A 19,449-nucleotide genomic window follows, 5' to 3' on the forward strand; every position below is an offset into this window, starting at 1 on the left:
ACAGTGGACCCAACCTCAAAGCCTCAGGTTCTAACCAATGTGTAAGAGATAGACAAGCATTTACCTACACATCATCAAAATAAACTCAGTGCCTCAAACACTTTCCAACTCGCTCTCACAAACGGAATTCATTTGCTTTTTTGACCTGACCAAGACTCGGTATTCCATGACCCAATAGTGGCCTCAAATATTTAATTGGACCAAGTATTCTTTCCATGGAGTGATTTAAAGAGTAATTCCACTTAAGATAAGGTTTTTTTTTTTTTAGCGAAACTGTGTATGCTACTTTATATTGAACATTTTAATGTGCATTATTTCATATTCAATAATATGCAGAACTGCATATTTTACTTGTCTAAGTTTCATCTTCTTGCATCCATAGAGCTGGTCCCAATTGAGATGTCAGAGAACTTCTTTTGAAGTACTACTACATAATGTAAATGTCAATCAAGATATCCAGCCGGAAAATTGTTACTACCCACAAAGTTGTCCATTTACTTTTTAAAATGAGGGAACACTGCTGGCCTCTGATTGGCTAGATTGGTTTGGGCCCGAAATTTTCAAACCAGAGAAACATGGCGACCTGTTCATAAACTTTCTCAAGGTCCACCTAAACAGTCCACTAAAAATGTCTCTGAAAGCATTTGAGATGAGAAATCTTGATTCATATTTGATCTGCAATGCCTAGTTTGACAGTTTGCGAGTGCAAATACTCTTTAAATACATACTTCTCATTTACATGTCAGACTTTTTAAAGCAGGGAAGTGGTTTGACTTGTTGGTTTTGCCAAAGCAGACTGAGAGACCAGTCTCAGGTAGTCAGGTAAACAAGCATCCGCTCCCTGAAATGGTGGCTTGGGGGGAATTTCAGAGGAGTTTGCAGACAGCCTGTGGCAGCCAGCTGTGGACTGAATTGTAATTCCAACCAGAGAAATAGCCAATGTGATTCATACAGCAATATTTGCAATCGCACAGCATGAAGAGCATGGAAAATGTATGAACACTTTAAGTGCATTGGTAGATTCTCATGCTGACAGAGTACCCTGCAGCATGACCAAGTCACATGATACCCCCCCCCCCCCACCCAACATGTTTAATGCTACCCTGTTATACTGCACGAGTGCCTGGTTTTATGTAGCACTCAGAGGACCTATGGAACATAGCTTTATGGACACTGATAAACACTGCCATTGGCCACTTTTGTTGGATGAAAGCATTTCAAATAATTCAGTTTGAAAAGTGATCAACCAACTGGAACCCTACATCATTACGTTATTAGCATGCTGGCCGCATGCCAATAAACATGTCATATATAATGACATGAAGGTATACATCTGCATCTTGCTTTTTTTTTTCTTTTCTGGACTTAGTCAAAGTGATGCACACTGTTAAGAGTCACCTGCTGAAATATTGAGGCAGCGGTTGGTGGGGGGATGATGGGACGGCGGAGTGGCTGGCATTTTGATTAATCTCAGAACAGCTCAGCCTTGAAGGGGGGGCCTCCAGGGCAGAAATGGCAGAGAAGGGGGTGGGGTGGGGGTTATAAAGAGGGGGGGTTGTGTCCAGGGCTCACTAGCTCTCATCACTGCCGCTCGGAAGCCTTGGCTGATCAGGGCCCACAGGAGAATACATGTCACATCGAGAACAGGGCTGGTGGCAGGGGGGTGGGGGTTAAACAGAATGAGCTTCCATTGGAGTGTGAGAGTGGAGACAGGCTGAAAGATGACAGTGGGACTGACCATTGTTCCCCCATCCCTCCACAGGTGTTCCTTTCAGTGACAGGTAGAACACTGACAGATTAAGAGAAACAAAATGAAGACGTAGAATTGTGCCTCCTATCCTACAAAACCTTGTTTGGAACTTTTGCTAGTTTTCCAGTTTATTTTCTTGGAAAAAATAGCAAGCGAGCCCCCCGCCCCAAAGTAAGCCCTACTATAATTTGGTTTTCACTCTGACTGTTCTGATAATATCTTTCCATCAAAAAATGATGTTTCCCATCTCTAACTTGGCCAACACTGCAGGGCTTTTGAAGAAACTTGAATGTTGTCCTCATTCCTGTCCAGGTCACAAAGTCAAAGAGCAGCAGAGGTGCATAGGCTTCCCTGATATCCACTAAAGTGAATGACAACAAGCCCTAATGCCCTCCCTATTACTCATTTATAGCAGTAGCCTAGGTAACATTTGGTGTTTTTTTATTTTATTTTGAATGGTTTCAGAATCAAAAAAAGAAAAAAACTATTTTTGATTATTTCATTTAACCTTCGACATGCGTGCTTGCGACTGATAATTCAACTATTTGTTTGCATTTGCTCACTTGCAGTTGTCAAGAGTACAAATAACTGTTGATTGAATCAAGGCCAGTGTTTACTACATGTAACACTGCTGTACACATACTGTGTACTAATGCAGGTGGGAATTCATCCACCCACTAAGGGCCTCCATGTTTGAAATATTTCTGGTTTCTAGTATCACACCCGAGACTGCCTCTCATTTCATCCTGTCTTGTGGTAATATAGACCATTCTTTTCCTCATAGTACCATGACCATGAACTAAATCACAAAGCACAGGCTTTCATGGAAGGGCTTTTGTATGGAACGGTCTTCTTGCTTCATCATATCCATTTGAGCTAGATTTTCTCAGGATCAGTAACTCAGTTCTTGTTGTGGGCCCTCTTGGAACACGTTGCCTGCTCTGGAGCCTGCCTGACGGGGTTGGGGTAAGCCTCTCTCCCAGGGGGGCTGAGTGTGGCCCAGTAATTTCATTGCAGGCACACAAGGCAATCCTTTAATTTCCAGTGTGTGGCTCTTTGTAGGTAAGGAATCAGTCACAGAGGCCAAGGTATCATTTATCAGTCAAAGCGCACAGGGATTATTATTGCGCACAAAATGTGTTTTCTTAACCCCATGCCCTGCCTGAATTATGGAGACACCCCTTTTTCAGCTCGTTAACTGAGCGACACAACAATTAATTAATAAGGGAAGGGGGCAGGTGCTGGTGTTTGATATATTTTTTACAATTAAATTTTTATACCTGGTAGCACATTCAACAAAATAGTAAAAAATGTAACTGTCCCTTGGTTTATTATTACCATAGAAAATGGGAAGCTGCAGGCCGAATTGCTTGGGCATCCAATGAACTGCCACAGGTGAAGGCCTATAGATTAACAGTAATATGTCCGTGGCTCTGTGCGGATTAGACTCTTAAGATCCCCAGGGAATTCTTTATCCCAATGCATTGAACCTCTGAAGTCAAGACATGTGACATCCTTGTTCAGGGTCATTTCAAGGTCAAACATGCCTGCTCTGATTTCTATTTCACAGACATTTCATGGTCTCATTTCTCTACCAAACACTATCAGTTGGCTGTGCATACACATCATCATTGTTGCACCATTAACTTCTAGCTATTTCTATTGCATCTGTCCTTTCCATCTCTCATATCATCATTTTCAGTAGTAGCTCTAGCAGAAAAAAAACTGCAGAAATAAAAAAAAAAACATACCATATATAATTAATTCAATTTAAACCACATGGGAGATTTTAGGTAGGTAAGCTAATATATAATAACAGTGATCAAGGGTCAAGTAAATAGTTTGGCATTTTCTCCTTTGTCTCAACTAGAGATTTAAACCTGAAAGACAAGGGTTTGAATTCCAGCCATGTATGAATAAGTCTCATTGCTAATAAATAACTGAAAATATCACAATGCTCAGGGCATTGCGCTTAGAATTCCAAGGGCATAGACTAGAATCCCAAGTGGGGCACTGCGGTTATACCCTTGAGCCATGAACTTAACCATTGATTTCTTCAGCAAATATCTAGCTGTATAAATGGATTACATGTACAAAGAACTGAAGTTACTCTGGATAAGGGTGTCTGCTAAATGTCTAAAGTGTAATAATGTAAATGCAAACGTGCATTTTGTTTTGGACAGCAGTGTAGCATAATTGTTAGGTTATTGGGCTTTGTAAGTTAAGGGCTGTGGACTCAATTTCTATTTGCAGCACTACTGCCATAACCTGAAGCATAGCATTTAACCTGAATTGCTTCAGTGAATATCCTGCTATTTAAATTGATTGTATGTAAAAATGTAATTTGCGTAAATTGGTCTAGATTGGAGCATCTGCTAAATGCCAAAATGTAAAATGTAATAAGGGTTGACAGTCTGCATTCCTTTAAAATAACTACCTGCTTCTAATGATGTTAAAGAATTCTCTAGCAAACAAATAAAATAATTCCTTTATTGGTGTATTGATTTTGTCAGGTAAACCTTTCTCTGACATATTACGTCATGCAATCGTACGTCTAGGTTCCATGGCAACAACAGTTTTCAGTTTAAAAGATTGTCTCTCTCGAAATTCCCTCATTAAGCACTCAATCAAACTGAAAACAAATGTCTGGCCTCAACTCTAACTGTCAAGACATACGTGTGCACAACACAAATTCAATGGAAATCACCTTCGGGATACAAGAAGCAGGGGGAACAAACAACTCGGGAACAATTTCCTACTTGATGCTGTTCTTAATGGGACCAGCTGCATAATGTAAGAATTAATAGGCCTTTATCATTCAGCCCACAGCACTATAGAACAGATTCACTGCATGTCATAAAAGGCATCAGGCACACTCACAGAGACAAAAATGTGAGAGTGCATCCACAATTCAACGCAATATGAAAGGGAGTCCAGAGCCAAATGTTCGAGAAAATGTGTCCATTCTCATTCCAAACAGCTTTCAATTTGGCTGGAAAAACACAGAACGCAATGTCACATTTCCATGTACAGCAGGTCAACAGCAGCGATATAAATCACTGAAAAACTGCAGATGACATAATGATGCTCCCGCGGTCCGTGGTGAAAAGCTACACACGCACTTCCTCTACCTGTGTGAGGAGAGCCAATTTGGAGCATGTCCCTCTCATCTTTAAAGCAAGCCGTCACCTGTGCCGGAGCATGGGGCCGGGGGGGGAGGGCTGGCCGTGGTCAATGCTAGCCCTGTGGAATGATAAATAACAGATGTTCCTTGACAGCCTGTGCTATTCATCATGCGCCTGTCTCAATCTGGCCGGTGGGGGGCTTCACAATATGTCAATGTCACATGCCGGTCCGCCCTAATGAATCAAAACATTTTAATACAGCTTATCTCTGTGTTTCCTTCCAGTTTTATCAATGTTTTAACCTAGCTTCCCCCTCCCCTCTCCCTTGCGTACTGCAGGGAAACTGGAAAATGCATGTTGTTCCCCTCAACTCTTGTTTTCATTTCACCAGGAGAGTGTCTATGACAGGAACATTCATTTAAATCACACGGGTTACAATAAATGACGGCAGAGCATTAGTAAGAGAAATCCTACTGATAGTATTACATTTCCATTGCGTCTGAATTTGACAAAATAACATCAGCTGTAATAAAGGGCCTCCCCCACACAAAATAAATAAATAAATAAATAAATAAAAAAGGAAGATCGACGCAGCAGGCAACACACCTACTTTTTCTGAGCGTGAGGCTTGATATTGAATTCAAATGCATAGATCTGTTAGTCAGTAAGCAATTATCAACTTAGCTTCAGCAAGAAGAATGAGAACAATAATTAAGTAAATTACTATTTTAATTAATAACATTGTTGAACATACAACACATTCATTTTGTAATGTTGTGTACCCCTCCATGTCTGCAGTGAGTGTGGAGGTGAAGTTACAGCAAAAGTGTGTGACATCATAGCATTATTACTGTACCAAGAAATGCAAAGGCATCCAATAAATCGGGGCTGTATTCCAGTAAACGCTTTCATTTTTAAAGCCTCTGCCTTGTGATTGCAATTAGCATGCATGCAACTACAGTCTTTGATTTTAGTCCTGCTTATGGATTGCTCAAAGGTAAGGTCAAAACACTGAAACAAGAGATTGAACTCACTGCCTAATATACTCACACTGTTTACTCTTGCATGTTGCACTCTGTTGTTCAAAGATCCAAAGGAAATAAATGAAGAGGAAGCTAAATGTGCACAAGAGATCGCCTCTCATCGTTTAAGTGATTAATAAAGGGTTTTATGATGAGTTTTTAATTGGCAGAACTGTTGATAAGAAGGAAGGAAACAGTCAGGGCAAAATCTCACAGAGATGAAGAATTAAAATCCTCAAACAAAAAGCAATATATATATATATATATATATATATAATGTTGAGAATCAACAAAAGGTAAGAGAATTTATGAAGCATTGTTCTCATCATCTCCTTAGAGAAAAAGACAAATCATTTCTTTCATTGGCCAAATTCCAAGTGAAAGTACAACATTGTGGTTATGAACTGGCCGACTGATACCTTGAGAACAAAAGCCTCTCCTTAAGTCAGCAGAAAGAAGTGAACGAGGGTCAAGTTTTCCAGATTCCCTCAGTGCCAGAGGCCAGGGGCACGGCTGTCTGAGAGACAGGAAGACCAACTGCGCCCACTGGGGAGGAAGGCTGGACACTTTTCCTAATAATTGAATTCTGCTTTCCTGACTTTGGCACAAAAATATGGGGTGGTATGTCCCTGACTCAAGGCAGCCACGTTTTAGCCAGGTTATTTCTTCCCCTTGAGCGCAAGGGACAGGGTGACTGCACTACTGCAGAAAGCAGGAAAACTAATAGAAATGAAATACTGCTCTGAATGGCAGTCCACTATGCTGAAATATAAATTACAATGTCCTGGGTAGCATTTCTGGCTTCACATTCCATTAATAAAACATTAACCATGATAAGGACATCAACACACTGATAAAACACATTATTCCTTATAGTTCAATGGGCAAATATGCAAATACTGTTAATTAATTATTATTTTTGCTTTACCTTCAGTTATTTGTTTTGCTGTACCCCTGTAAAGCTTAAAGCTCTTGGTGGTTATGACATATTGACAAAAACTGTAATTACATGGTTTCTTGTGCTGCGACACGTTTTTAACAACACAACTGCAGGTGGGGCCTGAGGCAAGGCACCTTCACTAGCTTGGCCTCAACACACCATCTTTCTCTCTTTCCCAAACCCTTTCCCTGTCCCTCTCTCACTCACTCTCTTTGTGGTGCAACTTCAAGAAAGGCAAAAATGACACAACTATGAATTCACTGAAGACACTTAGAAACATCCCTGAAGGCACAAAACTTTTTTCTTGTGAAATGACAATGCTGTACTTTGGCCTCAGTGTTCCCTTCTGATCCCACACTAGACATGATATTCCAAAAAATATTTTTTTAAATCATCTAAAGCCATATTCCTGCATGATAAGGAGATTATCCACTTGCATCTCATGCTGGGGAGAAGTTCCCTCTAGGGTCTGTTTAATGCATTTTCTTTCCCAGTTCTCAAGGTCAGGGGTTTTAAATGACAATCTGTTTTCATCTGTTCACACCTGGAATGGTAAAAGATTTGAGCCACATGTATGTGATAACAGCATTCATTTTCACTCGCTGGATCTGCTTTACCCCATATAATTACAACAGAAGACAGCTCTAGTATCTGCCCCCAATGAGGGGTGCGGGGGACGGCTTGTCAAATGCGTGATGCATTCACAGACTTTACAAATCGGCCAATCTCTGAGCTGGAGTCCCAGCAGTCCACCAGTACACAGAATGCAACACTTCAAAGAGCCTGCAGTAAATGTCATTTTCTGAGTCAAACAACAGCCCTAAAATAGTATATCATCTTTTTCAGACAGCTTTTTGAAATATTAACATATAGTATTACAGGGTACTGTGCAGCAACACAATGTAATTAAATAAATACATTAGTCTCAATTTCTTCTATTTCTCATTATTATTATTATTATTATTATTATTTAGTAGCAGTAATAATATTTGCACTGCTATTGATACAACATGGATTATTCATAACAACATAGTAATTCGTAATCATAACGATTGTACACTTTTATTTATGTTATAGTCTTTTAAATTTGAAAACACTAAAGTTAAACTACCTCTCTCTCTCGCTCTCACTCACATGGACCACACCCACATGCACACATATGCACATGCATACACACATGCGCGCACACAAATGCACGCATGGTCTCACACACACACACACACAACCATGAACATATGTTGAGTCCAGCATTTTTTCTGTACATATTCTGCGACGGTCCGTGTGGTTCTAGTACACAGCTCATCGTCAAACAACTGGGGAGCTTTAATCACCAGAACTTTCCTTCCACAAAACACTGAGCCAGAGCCCTGTGTGTGGGTGAACAAAGGGTACTGTGTCACTGATGGATGCACATTCCACTGCACAGAGACTTGTGCATCTGAGATCGAATACAGAATGAAAGTATAGCTCTAACACTCAACGTTAGCTTTTATACCAATTCTGAAAATGCATCACAATGCCTGTATATATTTCCATTGCATTTTTTTATAATATGAGGCATTTACAATATTTTTTATAGCCAACATATAGAAGCAGCACTGCAAGTAGCATTTTCAGTTTTTTTCTGGCTTTTGTCCAGGTCACAGGAGATGTGTATGCAAACAAGTGGCATGTCCACATCTGCAGTGTGCTGTTCTGTGCAGCCCCGACTGCCAGTTTGGTTCATTTAACAGATTGCCACACTATGCCATGCGGCAATTCAGAACACAGAATGCAGCCTGTGCACCCTGACAACAAATCACACAGGCTATGCCCGCTGCAATGAGTCAGTCCAGCAGGTAACGTTAGTTTTACCTGCTTAACTGTGGAGCGGTCAGTCGTCAAAATTCATTTCCAAAAATAAATTAAATGAGCTGTGGTAAAACATCATCTATTTTCTCCTCACAATGAGTAACAATGAAGGGATGAAGATTCACATGGAAACTAACCTCAGCATAGTACGTCAGAATATAGGAAATGAGGGAAGGAAATTAATATGCAATTTGGAACACACCCAGAACCAGCATCTAAAAATCTCTGAGTGGGTCCTTCAACTAAAAATACACATTTAATCTCTTTTTCCACATCAGTGTCAATGAATTCCATGATGAAACTGCCAGAGGCAAATGTGACCTTTTCGGGTATCAAATCATAATTTGAGTTTATAAGGTTAGGAAACACTTAAGGCACATTTACATATAAATGAAACAAGGTATTTACACCCATTTGAGAACCACCTGTGTTTTAAATGGAGGCTCAGAGCTGTTTATAGGTTAGTTGTAAATGTAAACTGCACTAAATTTCACACTCTTTACAAGTACCATCTGTGAAAGACACAGCGCGGCATCAGCTCAAAGACATGTAGGTAGCCATCTTACAGCAGCATCAAGGTGTATATCAATTAAACGCCCTGGCATGTTTGAAAAGCCTTCATGGTCAGCTCCTCTTATAACAAAGTATGGTGCTTTGACACAGCTAGATGACCTAGGTGGTGTCAATATGACACGCATCTACCTGGATTGTAATTCTAAATAGTTACAATTAGCTCAGAAGAAACTATTGCTAAAAAAAAAAGCAGAAGCCGTACTGATTTTTCATGAGGCGACCGTGCACCTCCTTGGAGTGCTGCAGACCTCGGTCTAGGTCTGAGCCATGGTGCCGGCTTTGGCCGCGAGATGCTGCCCGTCGATACCGCCTCTTATTGACAGGAGGGCTCAGAGGGGAGAAAAATTGGTTTTGGTCGACAAAGATCTGCAGCGACTCACTCCTATCGACAAGCACATGTTTCCCCAGTCCAAACAAGCAGCATAATGTAGAGAGCGAATCTGATCAATTACTCTTGCTCGGGCTCCCCGGACACTTGGCTCACAATAATAAAAAGATTGTGCTGTTGAGTCTGTCTAGTCCCCCTCCTGGCTTAAGTGAGGAGATCAGATCAGTCACGAGTAAGGGGAAGGTGAAGTGTGCTATCGATCATCTTTGGCCAAAAATAGACCGTCAATAGGGTAGTTTTGCTTATAAAAAGGACAGGGAGACAGGGGAATCATATAGCTACTATTCACGTCCAATATGAAACATCAAGTGAGATGTTATCCGGCAATGTCACAACAATGTCTATCCATTACATAAACACTGTCATTCAATCGAATGGCAATGCACTTTGTCCTGAACTTTAACAGACTCATTTGAGCGACTTAGGCTCCCCTCCCCCTTTCTTACACAATTTTAGTCTAGCAACAGCTAAACAGAATAATAAAATGTAGTGCAGCTTTAATCAACTAAGCAGCCTCGATTTGACTGCAATCACATGCAAATAAGCGTACGACCATTAAAGGTGGATCTGAGGCTTTGGTTCAAAGCAGAAGAGTAATTGGCAAAGGTACACCAGCACCAGACTCACATCCCATTGATGACCCCGTCTGGGTTGAGCATGGGGAGGATCTTGAAGATGTAGGCCTCACGCAATCCCTCTGCAACAGGGTCGCTGCTACACAAGAACTCCAGGGTACCCTTCATTACCCAGCTGGCATTGCTCTCTCCAGGGTGCACCCGGGCCGTTAGCACCACATATGGTCGGTTACCTGGGGTGGGGGAGAAACATAGGACAAAACTTTGAGCTTGACTAATGTCTGCATATGTATAACGTCATCTTACAAGCAATTCCAGTAGTTTAATTCAATTCACAATGTAACAAATTGAACATGTAGCACAGACTGCATAGAAAAATACATTTGTACCTGAAAATCATAGATGATCAAAGGGAATTGCATTGTTTTTTTTGCATTATTTCCATAAAATGGGTACTTTTAGTAGACAAAGTTCAAAGGTCACCAAACATTAGCTCAATAGCGTGTCGGAACACTGTATTTGCAGCCTGCGCTACAGCTACAAATGAGGTACCCTAGCTTAGCAAAAATAATCAAACTTTAAGACATGCCTTTGCATGCTGTTTCAGGTAGATTCATATTATTCTTCTTCACAAAGCTGTTTAGAAAAGAGAGGGAAATGGATTTCATATCAGGAATGCCTTGAGAATTTAATTTAGTCTGGCAATTGAGGCCAGCCTTTCAACCAGGAAAAGAGGGAAAAGAATTCCATTTTCACTGATCCTTCGGTAATGGGTTTTGCCCAGCATTTTAAAGATACATTCTATTCTTGCTTTACTGTGCGTCTTATATCTAATGTCATCTTGTGTGCATGTGAAACAGTGGAGGAGTCAAGCTTTTGGGCCAGATGAGTGAATCATTTGTTTTCCTGAAGCTAAAGAAAGGCGCATCTCCCCTTTTTTAAATTTGATGCGCTGTTTTGGGGGCGAGGATTAACATAAATTATTATAAGAAAAATCATTGCCATGGAATTTCAGCAAAAAAGAACAAATTGTACGTGATTTCCATTGGCACATTACCCTGCTGTTAAATGTTTGAATTTGTCACCACTGGACAGTGCAGCATGTCTTGAAAATATCTTCAGACAAAAATAGAAAGCCTATGCTTTCCATATGGATCTACCTGTATTTGAATTGACTGGATATAAAAACGCAACTGAAAGAAAATGCAAGCTTCTCTGCAGGAGTGTCCAGAAGATAAAATGAGTGTGATAAATATCACATCAGCCTGAAGCGTGGATTTAATTTTCCCTCCAGAGAAGCCCACTTGAGCTTGGAGAATTGATCATTTATATTCCTGTTCAAGGAAGGGAAAATCTGATTCTGTGCGTTTGTGTGTGTGTGTGTGTGTGTGTGAGAGAGAGAGCGAGAGAGAGAGGTGCATGGTGTAGGTTATGTGAAATGGTGGTGCACTGTATATGATATCCAAAACAATACACATATAAGCAAACGTGTAACCATATGCATGTAAACAATCATGTACTTCATTGTGTGACTCACTTCCCAGATGTATCTGGGAAGCATGTCCCAGATACATCTGGCAATGAGAAAATATGTAAGCTATTCTGAATAAAATACAATTTAGTAGAATGGCCCACAATAGCAAGCAAGAGAGAAACTCATGAAAAAGACCCTTTACACAATGTATATAAATTTTTATTTAGTGATTATTGAAGTGATTGTGTTAACTAGCATGCCTGTATCTGGGTATGTGGCCAAGAGTAATCCCAGTGACACAGAAATGGCAAAAGGGATATTTAAATGAGATAAAAACATGCCCCCAGGCTATGCTGAACAGGGACACTGAGATTGTTTTGCAACTACCACATATTATACCTTACATAGGAAGCAAAAAACAAAACAAAAAAGCAGACAGCAGACCTTTAAAAATGACTAACAGTAATAATGACTAATAACTTATTTTTACCTGTTTTTTTGTTGTTTCCTTCATGTTGGGCAAATTCTCTGGTCGAAACACATCTTTTCTAAGTGTGAAGGGAGGCGGGTAATTAAGATATCAGTGCTGGTTCGTTTAGTCTACCCACTGTGAGGGCAAGGAAAAGCTCTGAGGCAATAGCCTAATTTGGTACATTATCGCTATTTTTCATTTTCAAAGGTGTGCTCTGTTGTTTTCCTCGCACATTATTCTGCACAGTTACTTTTGGCATTATCCGATTCACGCATTCACGCTTTCTGATAGCTCACGGTGCCTTAGTTCTCCAACGTGTAAAGCGGAAGTGTCGATGGATGTGGGTGTGTTTTGAGAACATTTTACAAATGAGGTCAGTAGCAGTGCTCATTGTTATTCCACAAGTCACAAACATCTTACACCCACAGTAGGAAGAAAGCAGAACGTGCCTGTGCCACAGTTACACACAGCAAGGAGGAGGTGTTCTGGCACATATTTCAGCAGATCAGGTGTTATGAGAAAGCAGTTTTATTTATTTATTTTTATTTATATTTTATTTTTTTAATCACTTGCCGATTTTAGGGCTGTTTTTGGAGAAAACGTCAACCCACTGTTGACTTTAATCACAATGTGCATGTGCTCACAGTCTGTGTGTTTGTGTGTGTGCGTGTGTGTGTGCATGCATTTGTGTGTGCATGTGTATAAAAGCGTGAATAAAGGTGTGAAATACAAAGCCTAAACACTACAAATCAGAGAGAGAAGTAACTCGTTCTGCCTTTTTCAGTCATGACTATGAAAATTACAGTTCTTTAAGAGTAAATCACAGCTACTGTGATTTTATATTTAAATTAGCTCAAGTTGATAGTGGTGTATCATTTTTGAAATTCATGACTCATAGGATTCAGAAATATAAACACAATGGCTTTATCAGTACATATTTGTTTTGTTCCCAAAACCACTGAGTTAAAAGCCTTATCCCCCACCATGACTCCACAATGGCAGCTCATGAATCAGTGAATTACAGGGACAGCGTATGCCAGAGAGCGTGCTTGGGAAACGTGATGGTAATGAGTTGACACTACACTCAGTATTCCCTCTAGGGGTTCTCTCTGGTAATAATGATCTTGTTGAGGAATTGGTCAAACCTGCCACTCACATACCTTGGACGAGGGTATTTATTCTGTAGCATAGGACCGAGTGGATGCTCCTCTGTGACCCGTCATTAAGCATCGATGTGATTAAAGAAAAGCCATAATTTTTCATAACCTAATACAGTATGTCTGCCACTGTATCTTCAATACAGCAACATTATTATATCTTAATCTTACAGTGACTTCTCTGCATTAATAGCATTGAACACTTTTCAAATTACACATCCAGTAATAAATGATTAGTAGTCTGACTTTTTAGAATTCCCTGCACATGTAACATTCACCTAATGCAATCACAGAGCTAAAAGGTTAATTGGGAAGTCATCATCCATTAAAATTGAATGGTATTGAAATGCTTTTAATTGGGTAAAGCCATATGAATAAGTTAAAAAATAAATTTAAAAAAACATAGAAAGGAGCGGGTCCACAAGAGAAGTCTGGCAAGGCTGCACACAGCATTATTACAATCAACATTACTGCATTGCTGCCTTTGAAATACTGTTATCTCAGTAATTTCTAAAATATTATAAGAGTCCACAGAATTCTGGTGTTATATATATAAACATGTTTTTTTCCCCCATTTACATTGGTTTGAGCCAAAAGCTTAAAACGAAAAAGGATTCACTCCTACATGCTTCTCTGAGATACCACCTCCCTACTGAGAATGGCTTGAAATTAAAAAGATGAAAAAGCCAGGCCAGATTTAGAGCTTTGGGAGAAAGATTAGAAACACACTTTTGGCTGTCTGTCACCAGTTTGGCGGCCATGTTGCTCTATTCCTTTTTGCGTAACGCACCTGCCTCTGTTTTGTTCTACAACTACACTTAAGGCAACCTTGAAATCAAAGAGCACCATCCCAAATTGGGCCTCCTGGGAGCAGGCCTACTAAACAACCTAATAAAATTCAGTGTTGCTTACAACAAGAGGGCACATCGCAGAATTACTCCTTATGATTAAAATATAATTTTCACAATTTCTCCTCTTCAAAATAACTGACACAGCTACAGCATATCTATACATCTCAATACTGAGACCCTGACAATGGTTCGGTGATGGCACATAGATTGTTCAAAACAGATAGCATGGTCAACAGGACAGGCCTTACCGCGGTGACAAAGATCAGCGTATCTACACAGAACTATGCGCAGTGCGACATCAGTGTGACCATCAAATACAAACACTGTTCTTGTCTGCATCTCATTCAGTCTCCAGATCTGCCTTGCCAGACATGGTCACAACAGGCAGCAACGAGCAGAGGAGGTGATATATTCTTCAAGTCCAACACTGATATTACCACTGTCTGCACACTGAAGGCCTTTCTAAAAATGAGAAGACACAAAAAGAGCAACGTTGTCTTTAACTGCGCAGAAGTTTTAAGTGGATCGTGACAAAATGTCAGCTAATGAAACACAAAAGCAGCGATGTCAGTGGTGTCGGAGAGAGCACAATGGTAGCCCTAAGCAATCAGAAAGCAATCTCTCTCCTCCCTGTAAACCCTTCCCGTATATGCAAATAAGGTGTAATTAGTACAAATCAAAGATGTCCAATTCTAATTATAAGATGAATTTGCCCTGCAAAGCTTATGAAAATTTGCCTTTAATTTTCAATTTATTAATTAAAAACATTCGAGTGCAATTATGTTGGGCTTATTTTCTGGGTTTGCTAATTATGGAGCATAACCCTATTTAGTATGACAGCTTAGCTAAAAGCAATAATAATAAATTTAAAAAAACATTCCATAATATTAATTTTTCCCTCCAAAGGACCCAGAACGGTTAGAAATGCCCATCCACCTGTTTCCATTACTTTAATTTCTGGCACTGGAAAAACACATTTGCTCTGTATACATAAATTTACAGGTTCAAATAGGTTCAATAAAATGCTTGAAATATACAGCTGATGCTTGCACACCTTGCACATTTCAAAATGTCAATGTCAAAAAAGTCATGTAAAGTATAAATGCTACAGTACAGTAATCATGTAAATTTTTTGGGTATTAGTACCTGAGCATTTTTAGTTGGCTCTACTATTAGGCTACTCTTTCTTCACTTTTGCAAATCCGTGCAACTAGGTAGGATCATATCTAAACACGTCCAGGTGCCTAAATCATAATTCCGTTTTTGAGGTTCAGTTTAGTTTAAAGGGTATGATAGATCTGTAAGCCCTCACAAAAACCATACTCTCTCAAAAAAAGGTTATTTGGCTTGTCTTCATAGGGGAACCCTTTTTAGCTCTTTATGGGTTCCATAAAGAGCTAAAAAGGGTTCCCCTATGAAGACTCCGTGGTTGTTGTGCAAAGTGTGAAAGCTCCCAGATTGAACCACTTTGCCCAACAAAAAACAAAAAACCTTTGCACTACATAGGGTTCAGCTGTGATGACACAGATGAGCTGACTGGAACCATTTCTTCTGAGAGTACACCTAAAAATGGAAGCAGCACAATAACCACAATGACCACAGACTCTCAGTCCTCAAGAACACTAACTTCTGTACCTTCTGACTTCACACAGTATTCTGATACAACTTCACACGTCCACACAATAAAGCCCCAAACCTGGGTTCTTTTTGTGTTTTTACCCCTTTTCCTGCTGATTTCATCATCACAAATGCTTCAGTCACACAATCAAAAATCATCCCCATTTGACATTTAGCTGCATCTTCTGCCAATAACAACATCTAGACAGTCCACCTAAACTGTTACTTATATGATCTTGAAACATTGCATACAGGATGTGATCTTCTTATATGCATAGTAACACATATTTCTTAAAACTATTTGGGCCCCATTTGTTATATGGCTTGGATGCCAATGATGTTGTTTACAGCTCCTAGCATAATTTGTTTCCATGTGGTTCAGCCACCTCAACCATATAAAACATCTGAACCAGATGGGGGGGTATGGCTGTGTATCTCATTTAATCATTGAACAACTACAGCAGTGATAACATTAAGGTATAATGAAGTTATTAGTTGGGTAGTGCTTATACAGATGTAATAATAGTTTATTGGGCAGTCATACTAATGATATTATTATTCACTTCTCATCCAGAAACCAAAGGCTTACTGTGGGCAGTCTTTATGCATAAACTCCCTCAAAACAGGAGATGACAGCAAAATTAATGTGTGTGCCCTAAGCTATAAATGCATTTCTAACATGTTTTCTACAGTCTGAATTTCACAAACAGAAAACCATGGATATTGAAACACATCACAGCTGTTCAATTACAGAATTATGGAGCCAAATCTAATAATGTATTCTGTAGAGACACATACACTTTCTGCTGATGTAGATTAATTTTTAGTGACTGCAGCGGTCGTGGAAATGCACTCATGCTGGAAGGAAATTCACGGCCTACGACACAATAAATTTAAACCCACCTCCCCTTCCCAAAATACCATGCTTCAGATCTGACCCCAAAGTTCCATCATTACAGTTATGAATACTTACTTTACTACTGCACATATGTAAGTTACACCATATATGAGCATCTGCTAAATACCTAAATGAAAATGTTATAAATCGCAACAATGTTAGCTTAGCAAGGTACTGCTAGCTGCTAATTTTGCTTATAAATTCATTAATTTATTTAATTAAATAAATTATTCAAATTTAAAGTGATAGTTCACATGTTTTTAATCTGAAAAAAAAGTATTTTGACCAGACAATGACAGCCCTCATCACGTTAAACCACCTTAACAGGTGTACACCATTCAATCCTGCATTCCATTTAATCGCTGCCTCTCTCTGTGTTGCTGTTGGAACAGTGCTAGAACACCACACATAACTATAAAGAACTAAGCAGATAATGATAAAATCTGCTCATAGAAAGTCAGTACTACATAAATTGCACTGAAAAAAACTGAATGCACAGCAATACACATAACAAATCTATAAACCTTTTTGTCCATTTATAACCACAGTACACATTATCAAGAAAGCAAAATTGCTAAAATGTGCTTGTATTTCTTCCCCCAAATGGTAGTTCTGGACTGTGATGTATTGATGTTTCCTAGGTGTGTACCCCCAAGTTAATCATGCTGATGTGTCCTTGGGGTACTTTTTTAGAGTACACTCAAAAGTGTTGTTACTATGTGTTGCCTCTGAGCACAAAAGCGAACAGCAGGTTCATGCAAATAACTGCCTCCCATCTCATATATTCCCCACCATGCAAGCTAAGATCTCAGGTGGGAATTACCTTCTTGTTACCAATAAAACATTAAATGAAAACACATGCAAGCAAGCGCAGTGGATATATTACAACCGTCTGACAAGTACAGTAGAACCTCAGGTATACAAACATCATAATTATGGCTAAGTCTGTCAACTGAACATGTATGTATGAGTATGAAACTGGAAATAGCATAAATAATTACACCTTATCAATATAAAGCATTTATTATCGTGCAAAAAGGTAAGCAATAACCACAAAAAGTGAACAATTTCATTAGCTACAAAACTGGAAATACCTGTACTATTAAACATATACAAAGGAGCCCCCCCCATCCCACCCCAAAAAAATAAAAAATACGAGGGAAAATGTGCTTGATATAGAGAAGAGTCAGAAAAATAAATATAACAAAATATAACAAATAAAAGTAGCCTATTGAAAAAATGAAGCTACAGTAATGTAAGGAACAACTGCAATCCATACCGATTGTTAAAATTGGTGTATGTAGACATCTCTACCAAAGTCATAAATGTTTCAGAGCTCTGAATGACCTGCATTCCTGATGCATTTGTATCAGAGATTCTACTATACTTCACACAAGCTTGTGCATAGCCTAAAACAGTAGCACACTTTTCTGTATCACATTCTGTCATTCCAAACCTATTTCAAAATCAGCTTTCAGTTTATGAATAATTAACAGATGTCTGTTTGCTGAACCGGAAATCACATTTTTAACAAAACAGCTTCAGAATAAAGTTTTTATGCTGTAACCCAATATAATGTTCAGATAAACAACTCAAATGGAATATTGCATCTATTTGCCTAACTGAGCAGTCACACAACAATTTTCTGTCAATCGAAAGTATTACCAACAAGGTTTCAGTACAGCTTGACAACATGAAAAGAACCCAACATCATACAAGAATACAACATCAACAACAACAACCCCTTTGCAATATCATGCCTCTCTCTGATGCAAATAAACTGTTTAATTATCAAAAGCATCTGACAGTATTCATGAACTATACTGCACTCTTAATCAATTATCGGCTTTCAGGCTATGCTTCATTTGTTTATTACCGATCCAAGCACAATTCAAAAGCATTGATTTTAATTAGTTCCCTTAATAAATCATGCCACAATAACCCAATGAAAGATATTTGTGAGATATTTTGTTATTAAGCAACTGGAGAAGAGGATGACATTTGATTACAGGCAGAGGGAGATGGCAAGACCAATTCAATACCAGAGTTAATTGGTGTTAAATTCTCAGAAATTAGCTTTTGTCACAGAGTTCAAGGTTTTATATAAGTTACTGTGGTTCACAAGCACACACCGACAAGGACAGATTGTCAAGGTCAAAGGGGTGCATTTGAAATGTCTGAAATGCTAACACTGCACACTGATAGGAATAATTATTTTGAGCCATATAAATATTTGAAGCTGTGTTCTTTAAGAATTGTGCCAGCGGAACATTGACAATTCCAGCAGCTGCTGTATTGGCTATATAGAGGAATAGATGTTATAATGTTTCATGCATTACCCATACTGGGAAATCCCTATCTAGAGAGTTGTGAAAAAGAAAATAAACCCTCTTTCAATTCAATGGTCTAACATATTAGGACATAACAAACCTTCATCTACTCCTAACCTAGTCCTAACCAAGTCCTAAAAGTAGATAGAAATAACATCATGTGACTCGTAACAAACAAAAATGTACATTGCAATTCTTTATCCAGCTAAAAAATAAGCCAATATGCAGGAACTGTCCGTGAAAAAGTAAGTTTACTTCAGTAGCTAGCTACGTCCTATTACTGTATGTAAAACCACAGAACTGAGAGAGCGTGCACTTCATTTTCCACATCACCATACATTTCACTTGAAACTCATGATGCAGGTAAATCTGCATATTTGCCTTCTGCTCAAAGGTGATTGTTAATGGATCTGTCATTAATGGGAG

The 19,449-nt window shown here is 39.1% G+C and overlaps 1 protein-coding gene across 3 annotated transcripts in view; it reads right to left on the minus strand.

Annotated features, from left to right (window-relative positions):
• Positions 1–19,449, minus strand: part of LOC135255503 (cytosolic carboxypeptidase 4-like) — a 168,695-nt gene that overhangs the window by 50,971 nt on the left and 98,275 nt on the right. For all 3 annotated transcript variants that reach the window (XM_064336755.1, XM_064336754.1, XM_064336756.1), the window contains one exon: positions 10,277–10,457. In XM_064336755.1, the coding sequence (XP_064192825.1) occupies positions 10,277–10,457 (181 nt within the window). The remainder of the gene's footprint in view (positions 1–10,276; positions 10,458–19,449) is intronic.

This window comes from Anguilla rostrata, chromosome 5 (assembly GCF_018555375.3).
Source record: "Anguilla rostrata isolate EN2019 chromosome 5, ASM1855537v3, whole genome shotgun sequence".
Taxonomy (NCBI): domain Eukaryota; kingdom Metazoa; phylum Chordata; class Actinopteri; order Anguilliformes; family Anguillidae; genus Anguilla; species Anguilla rostrata.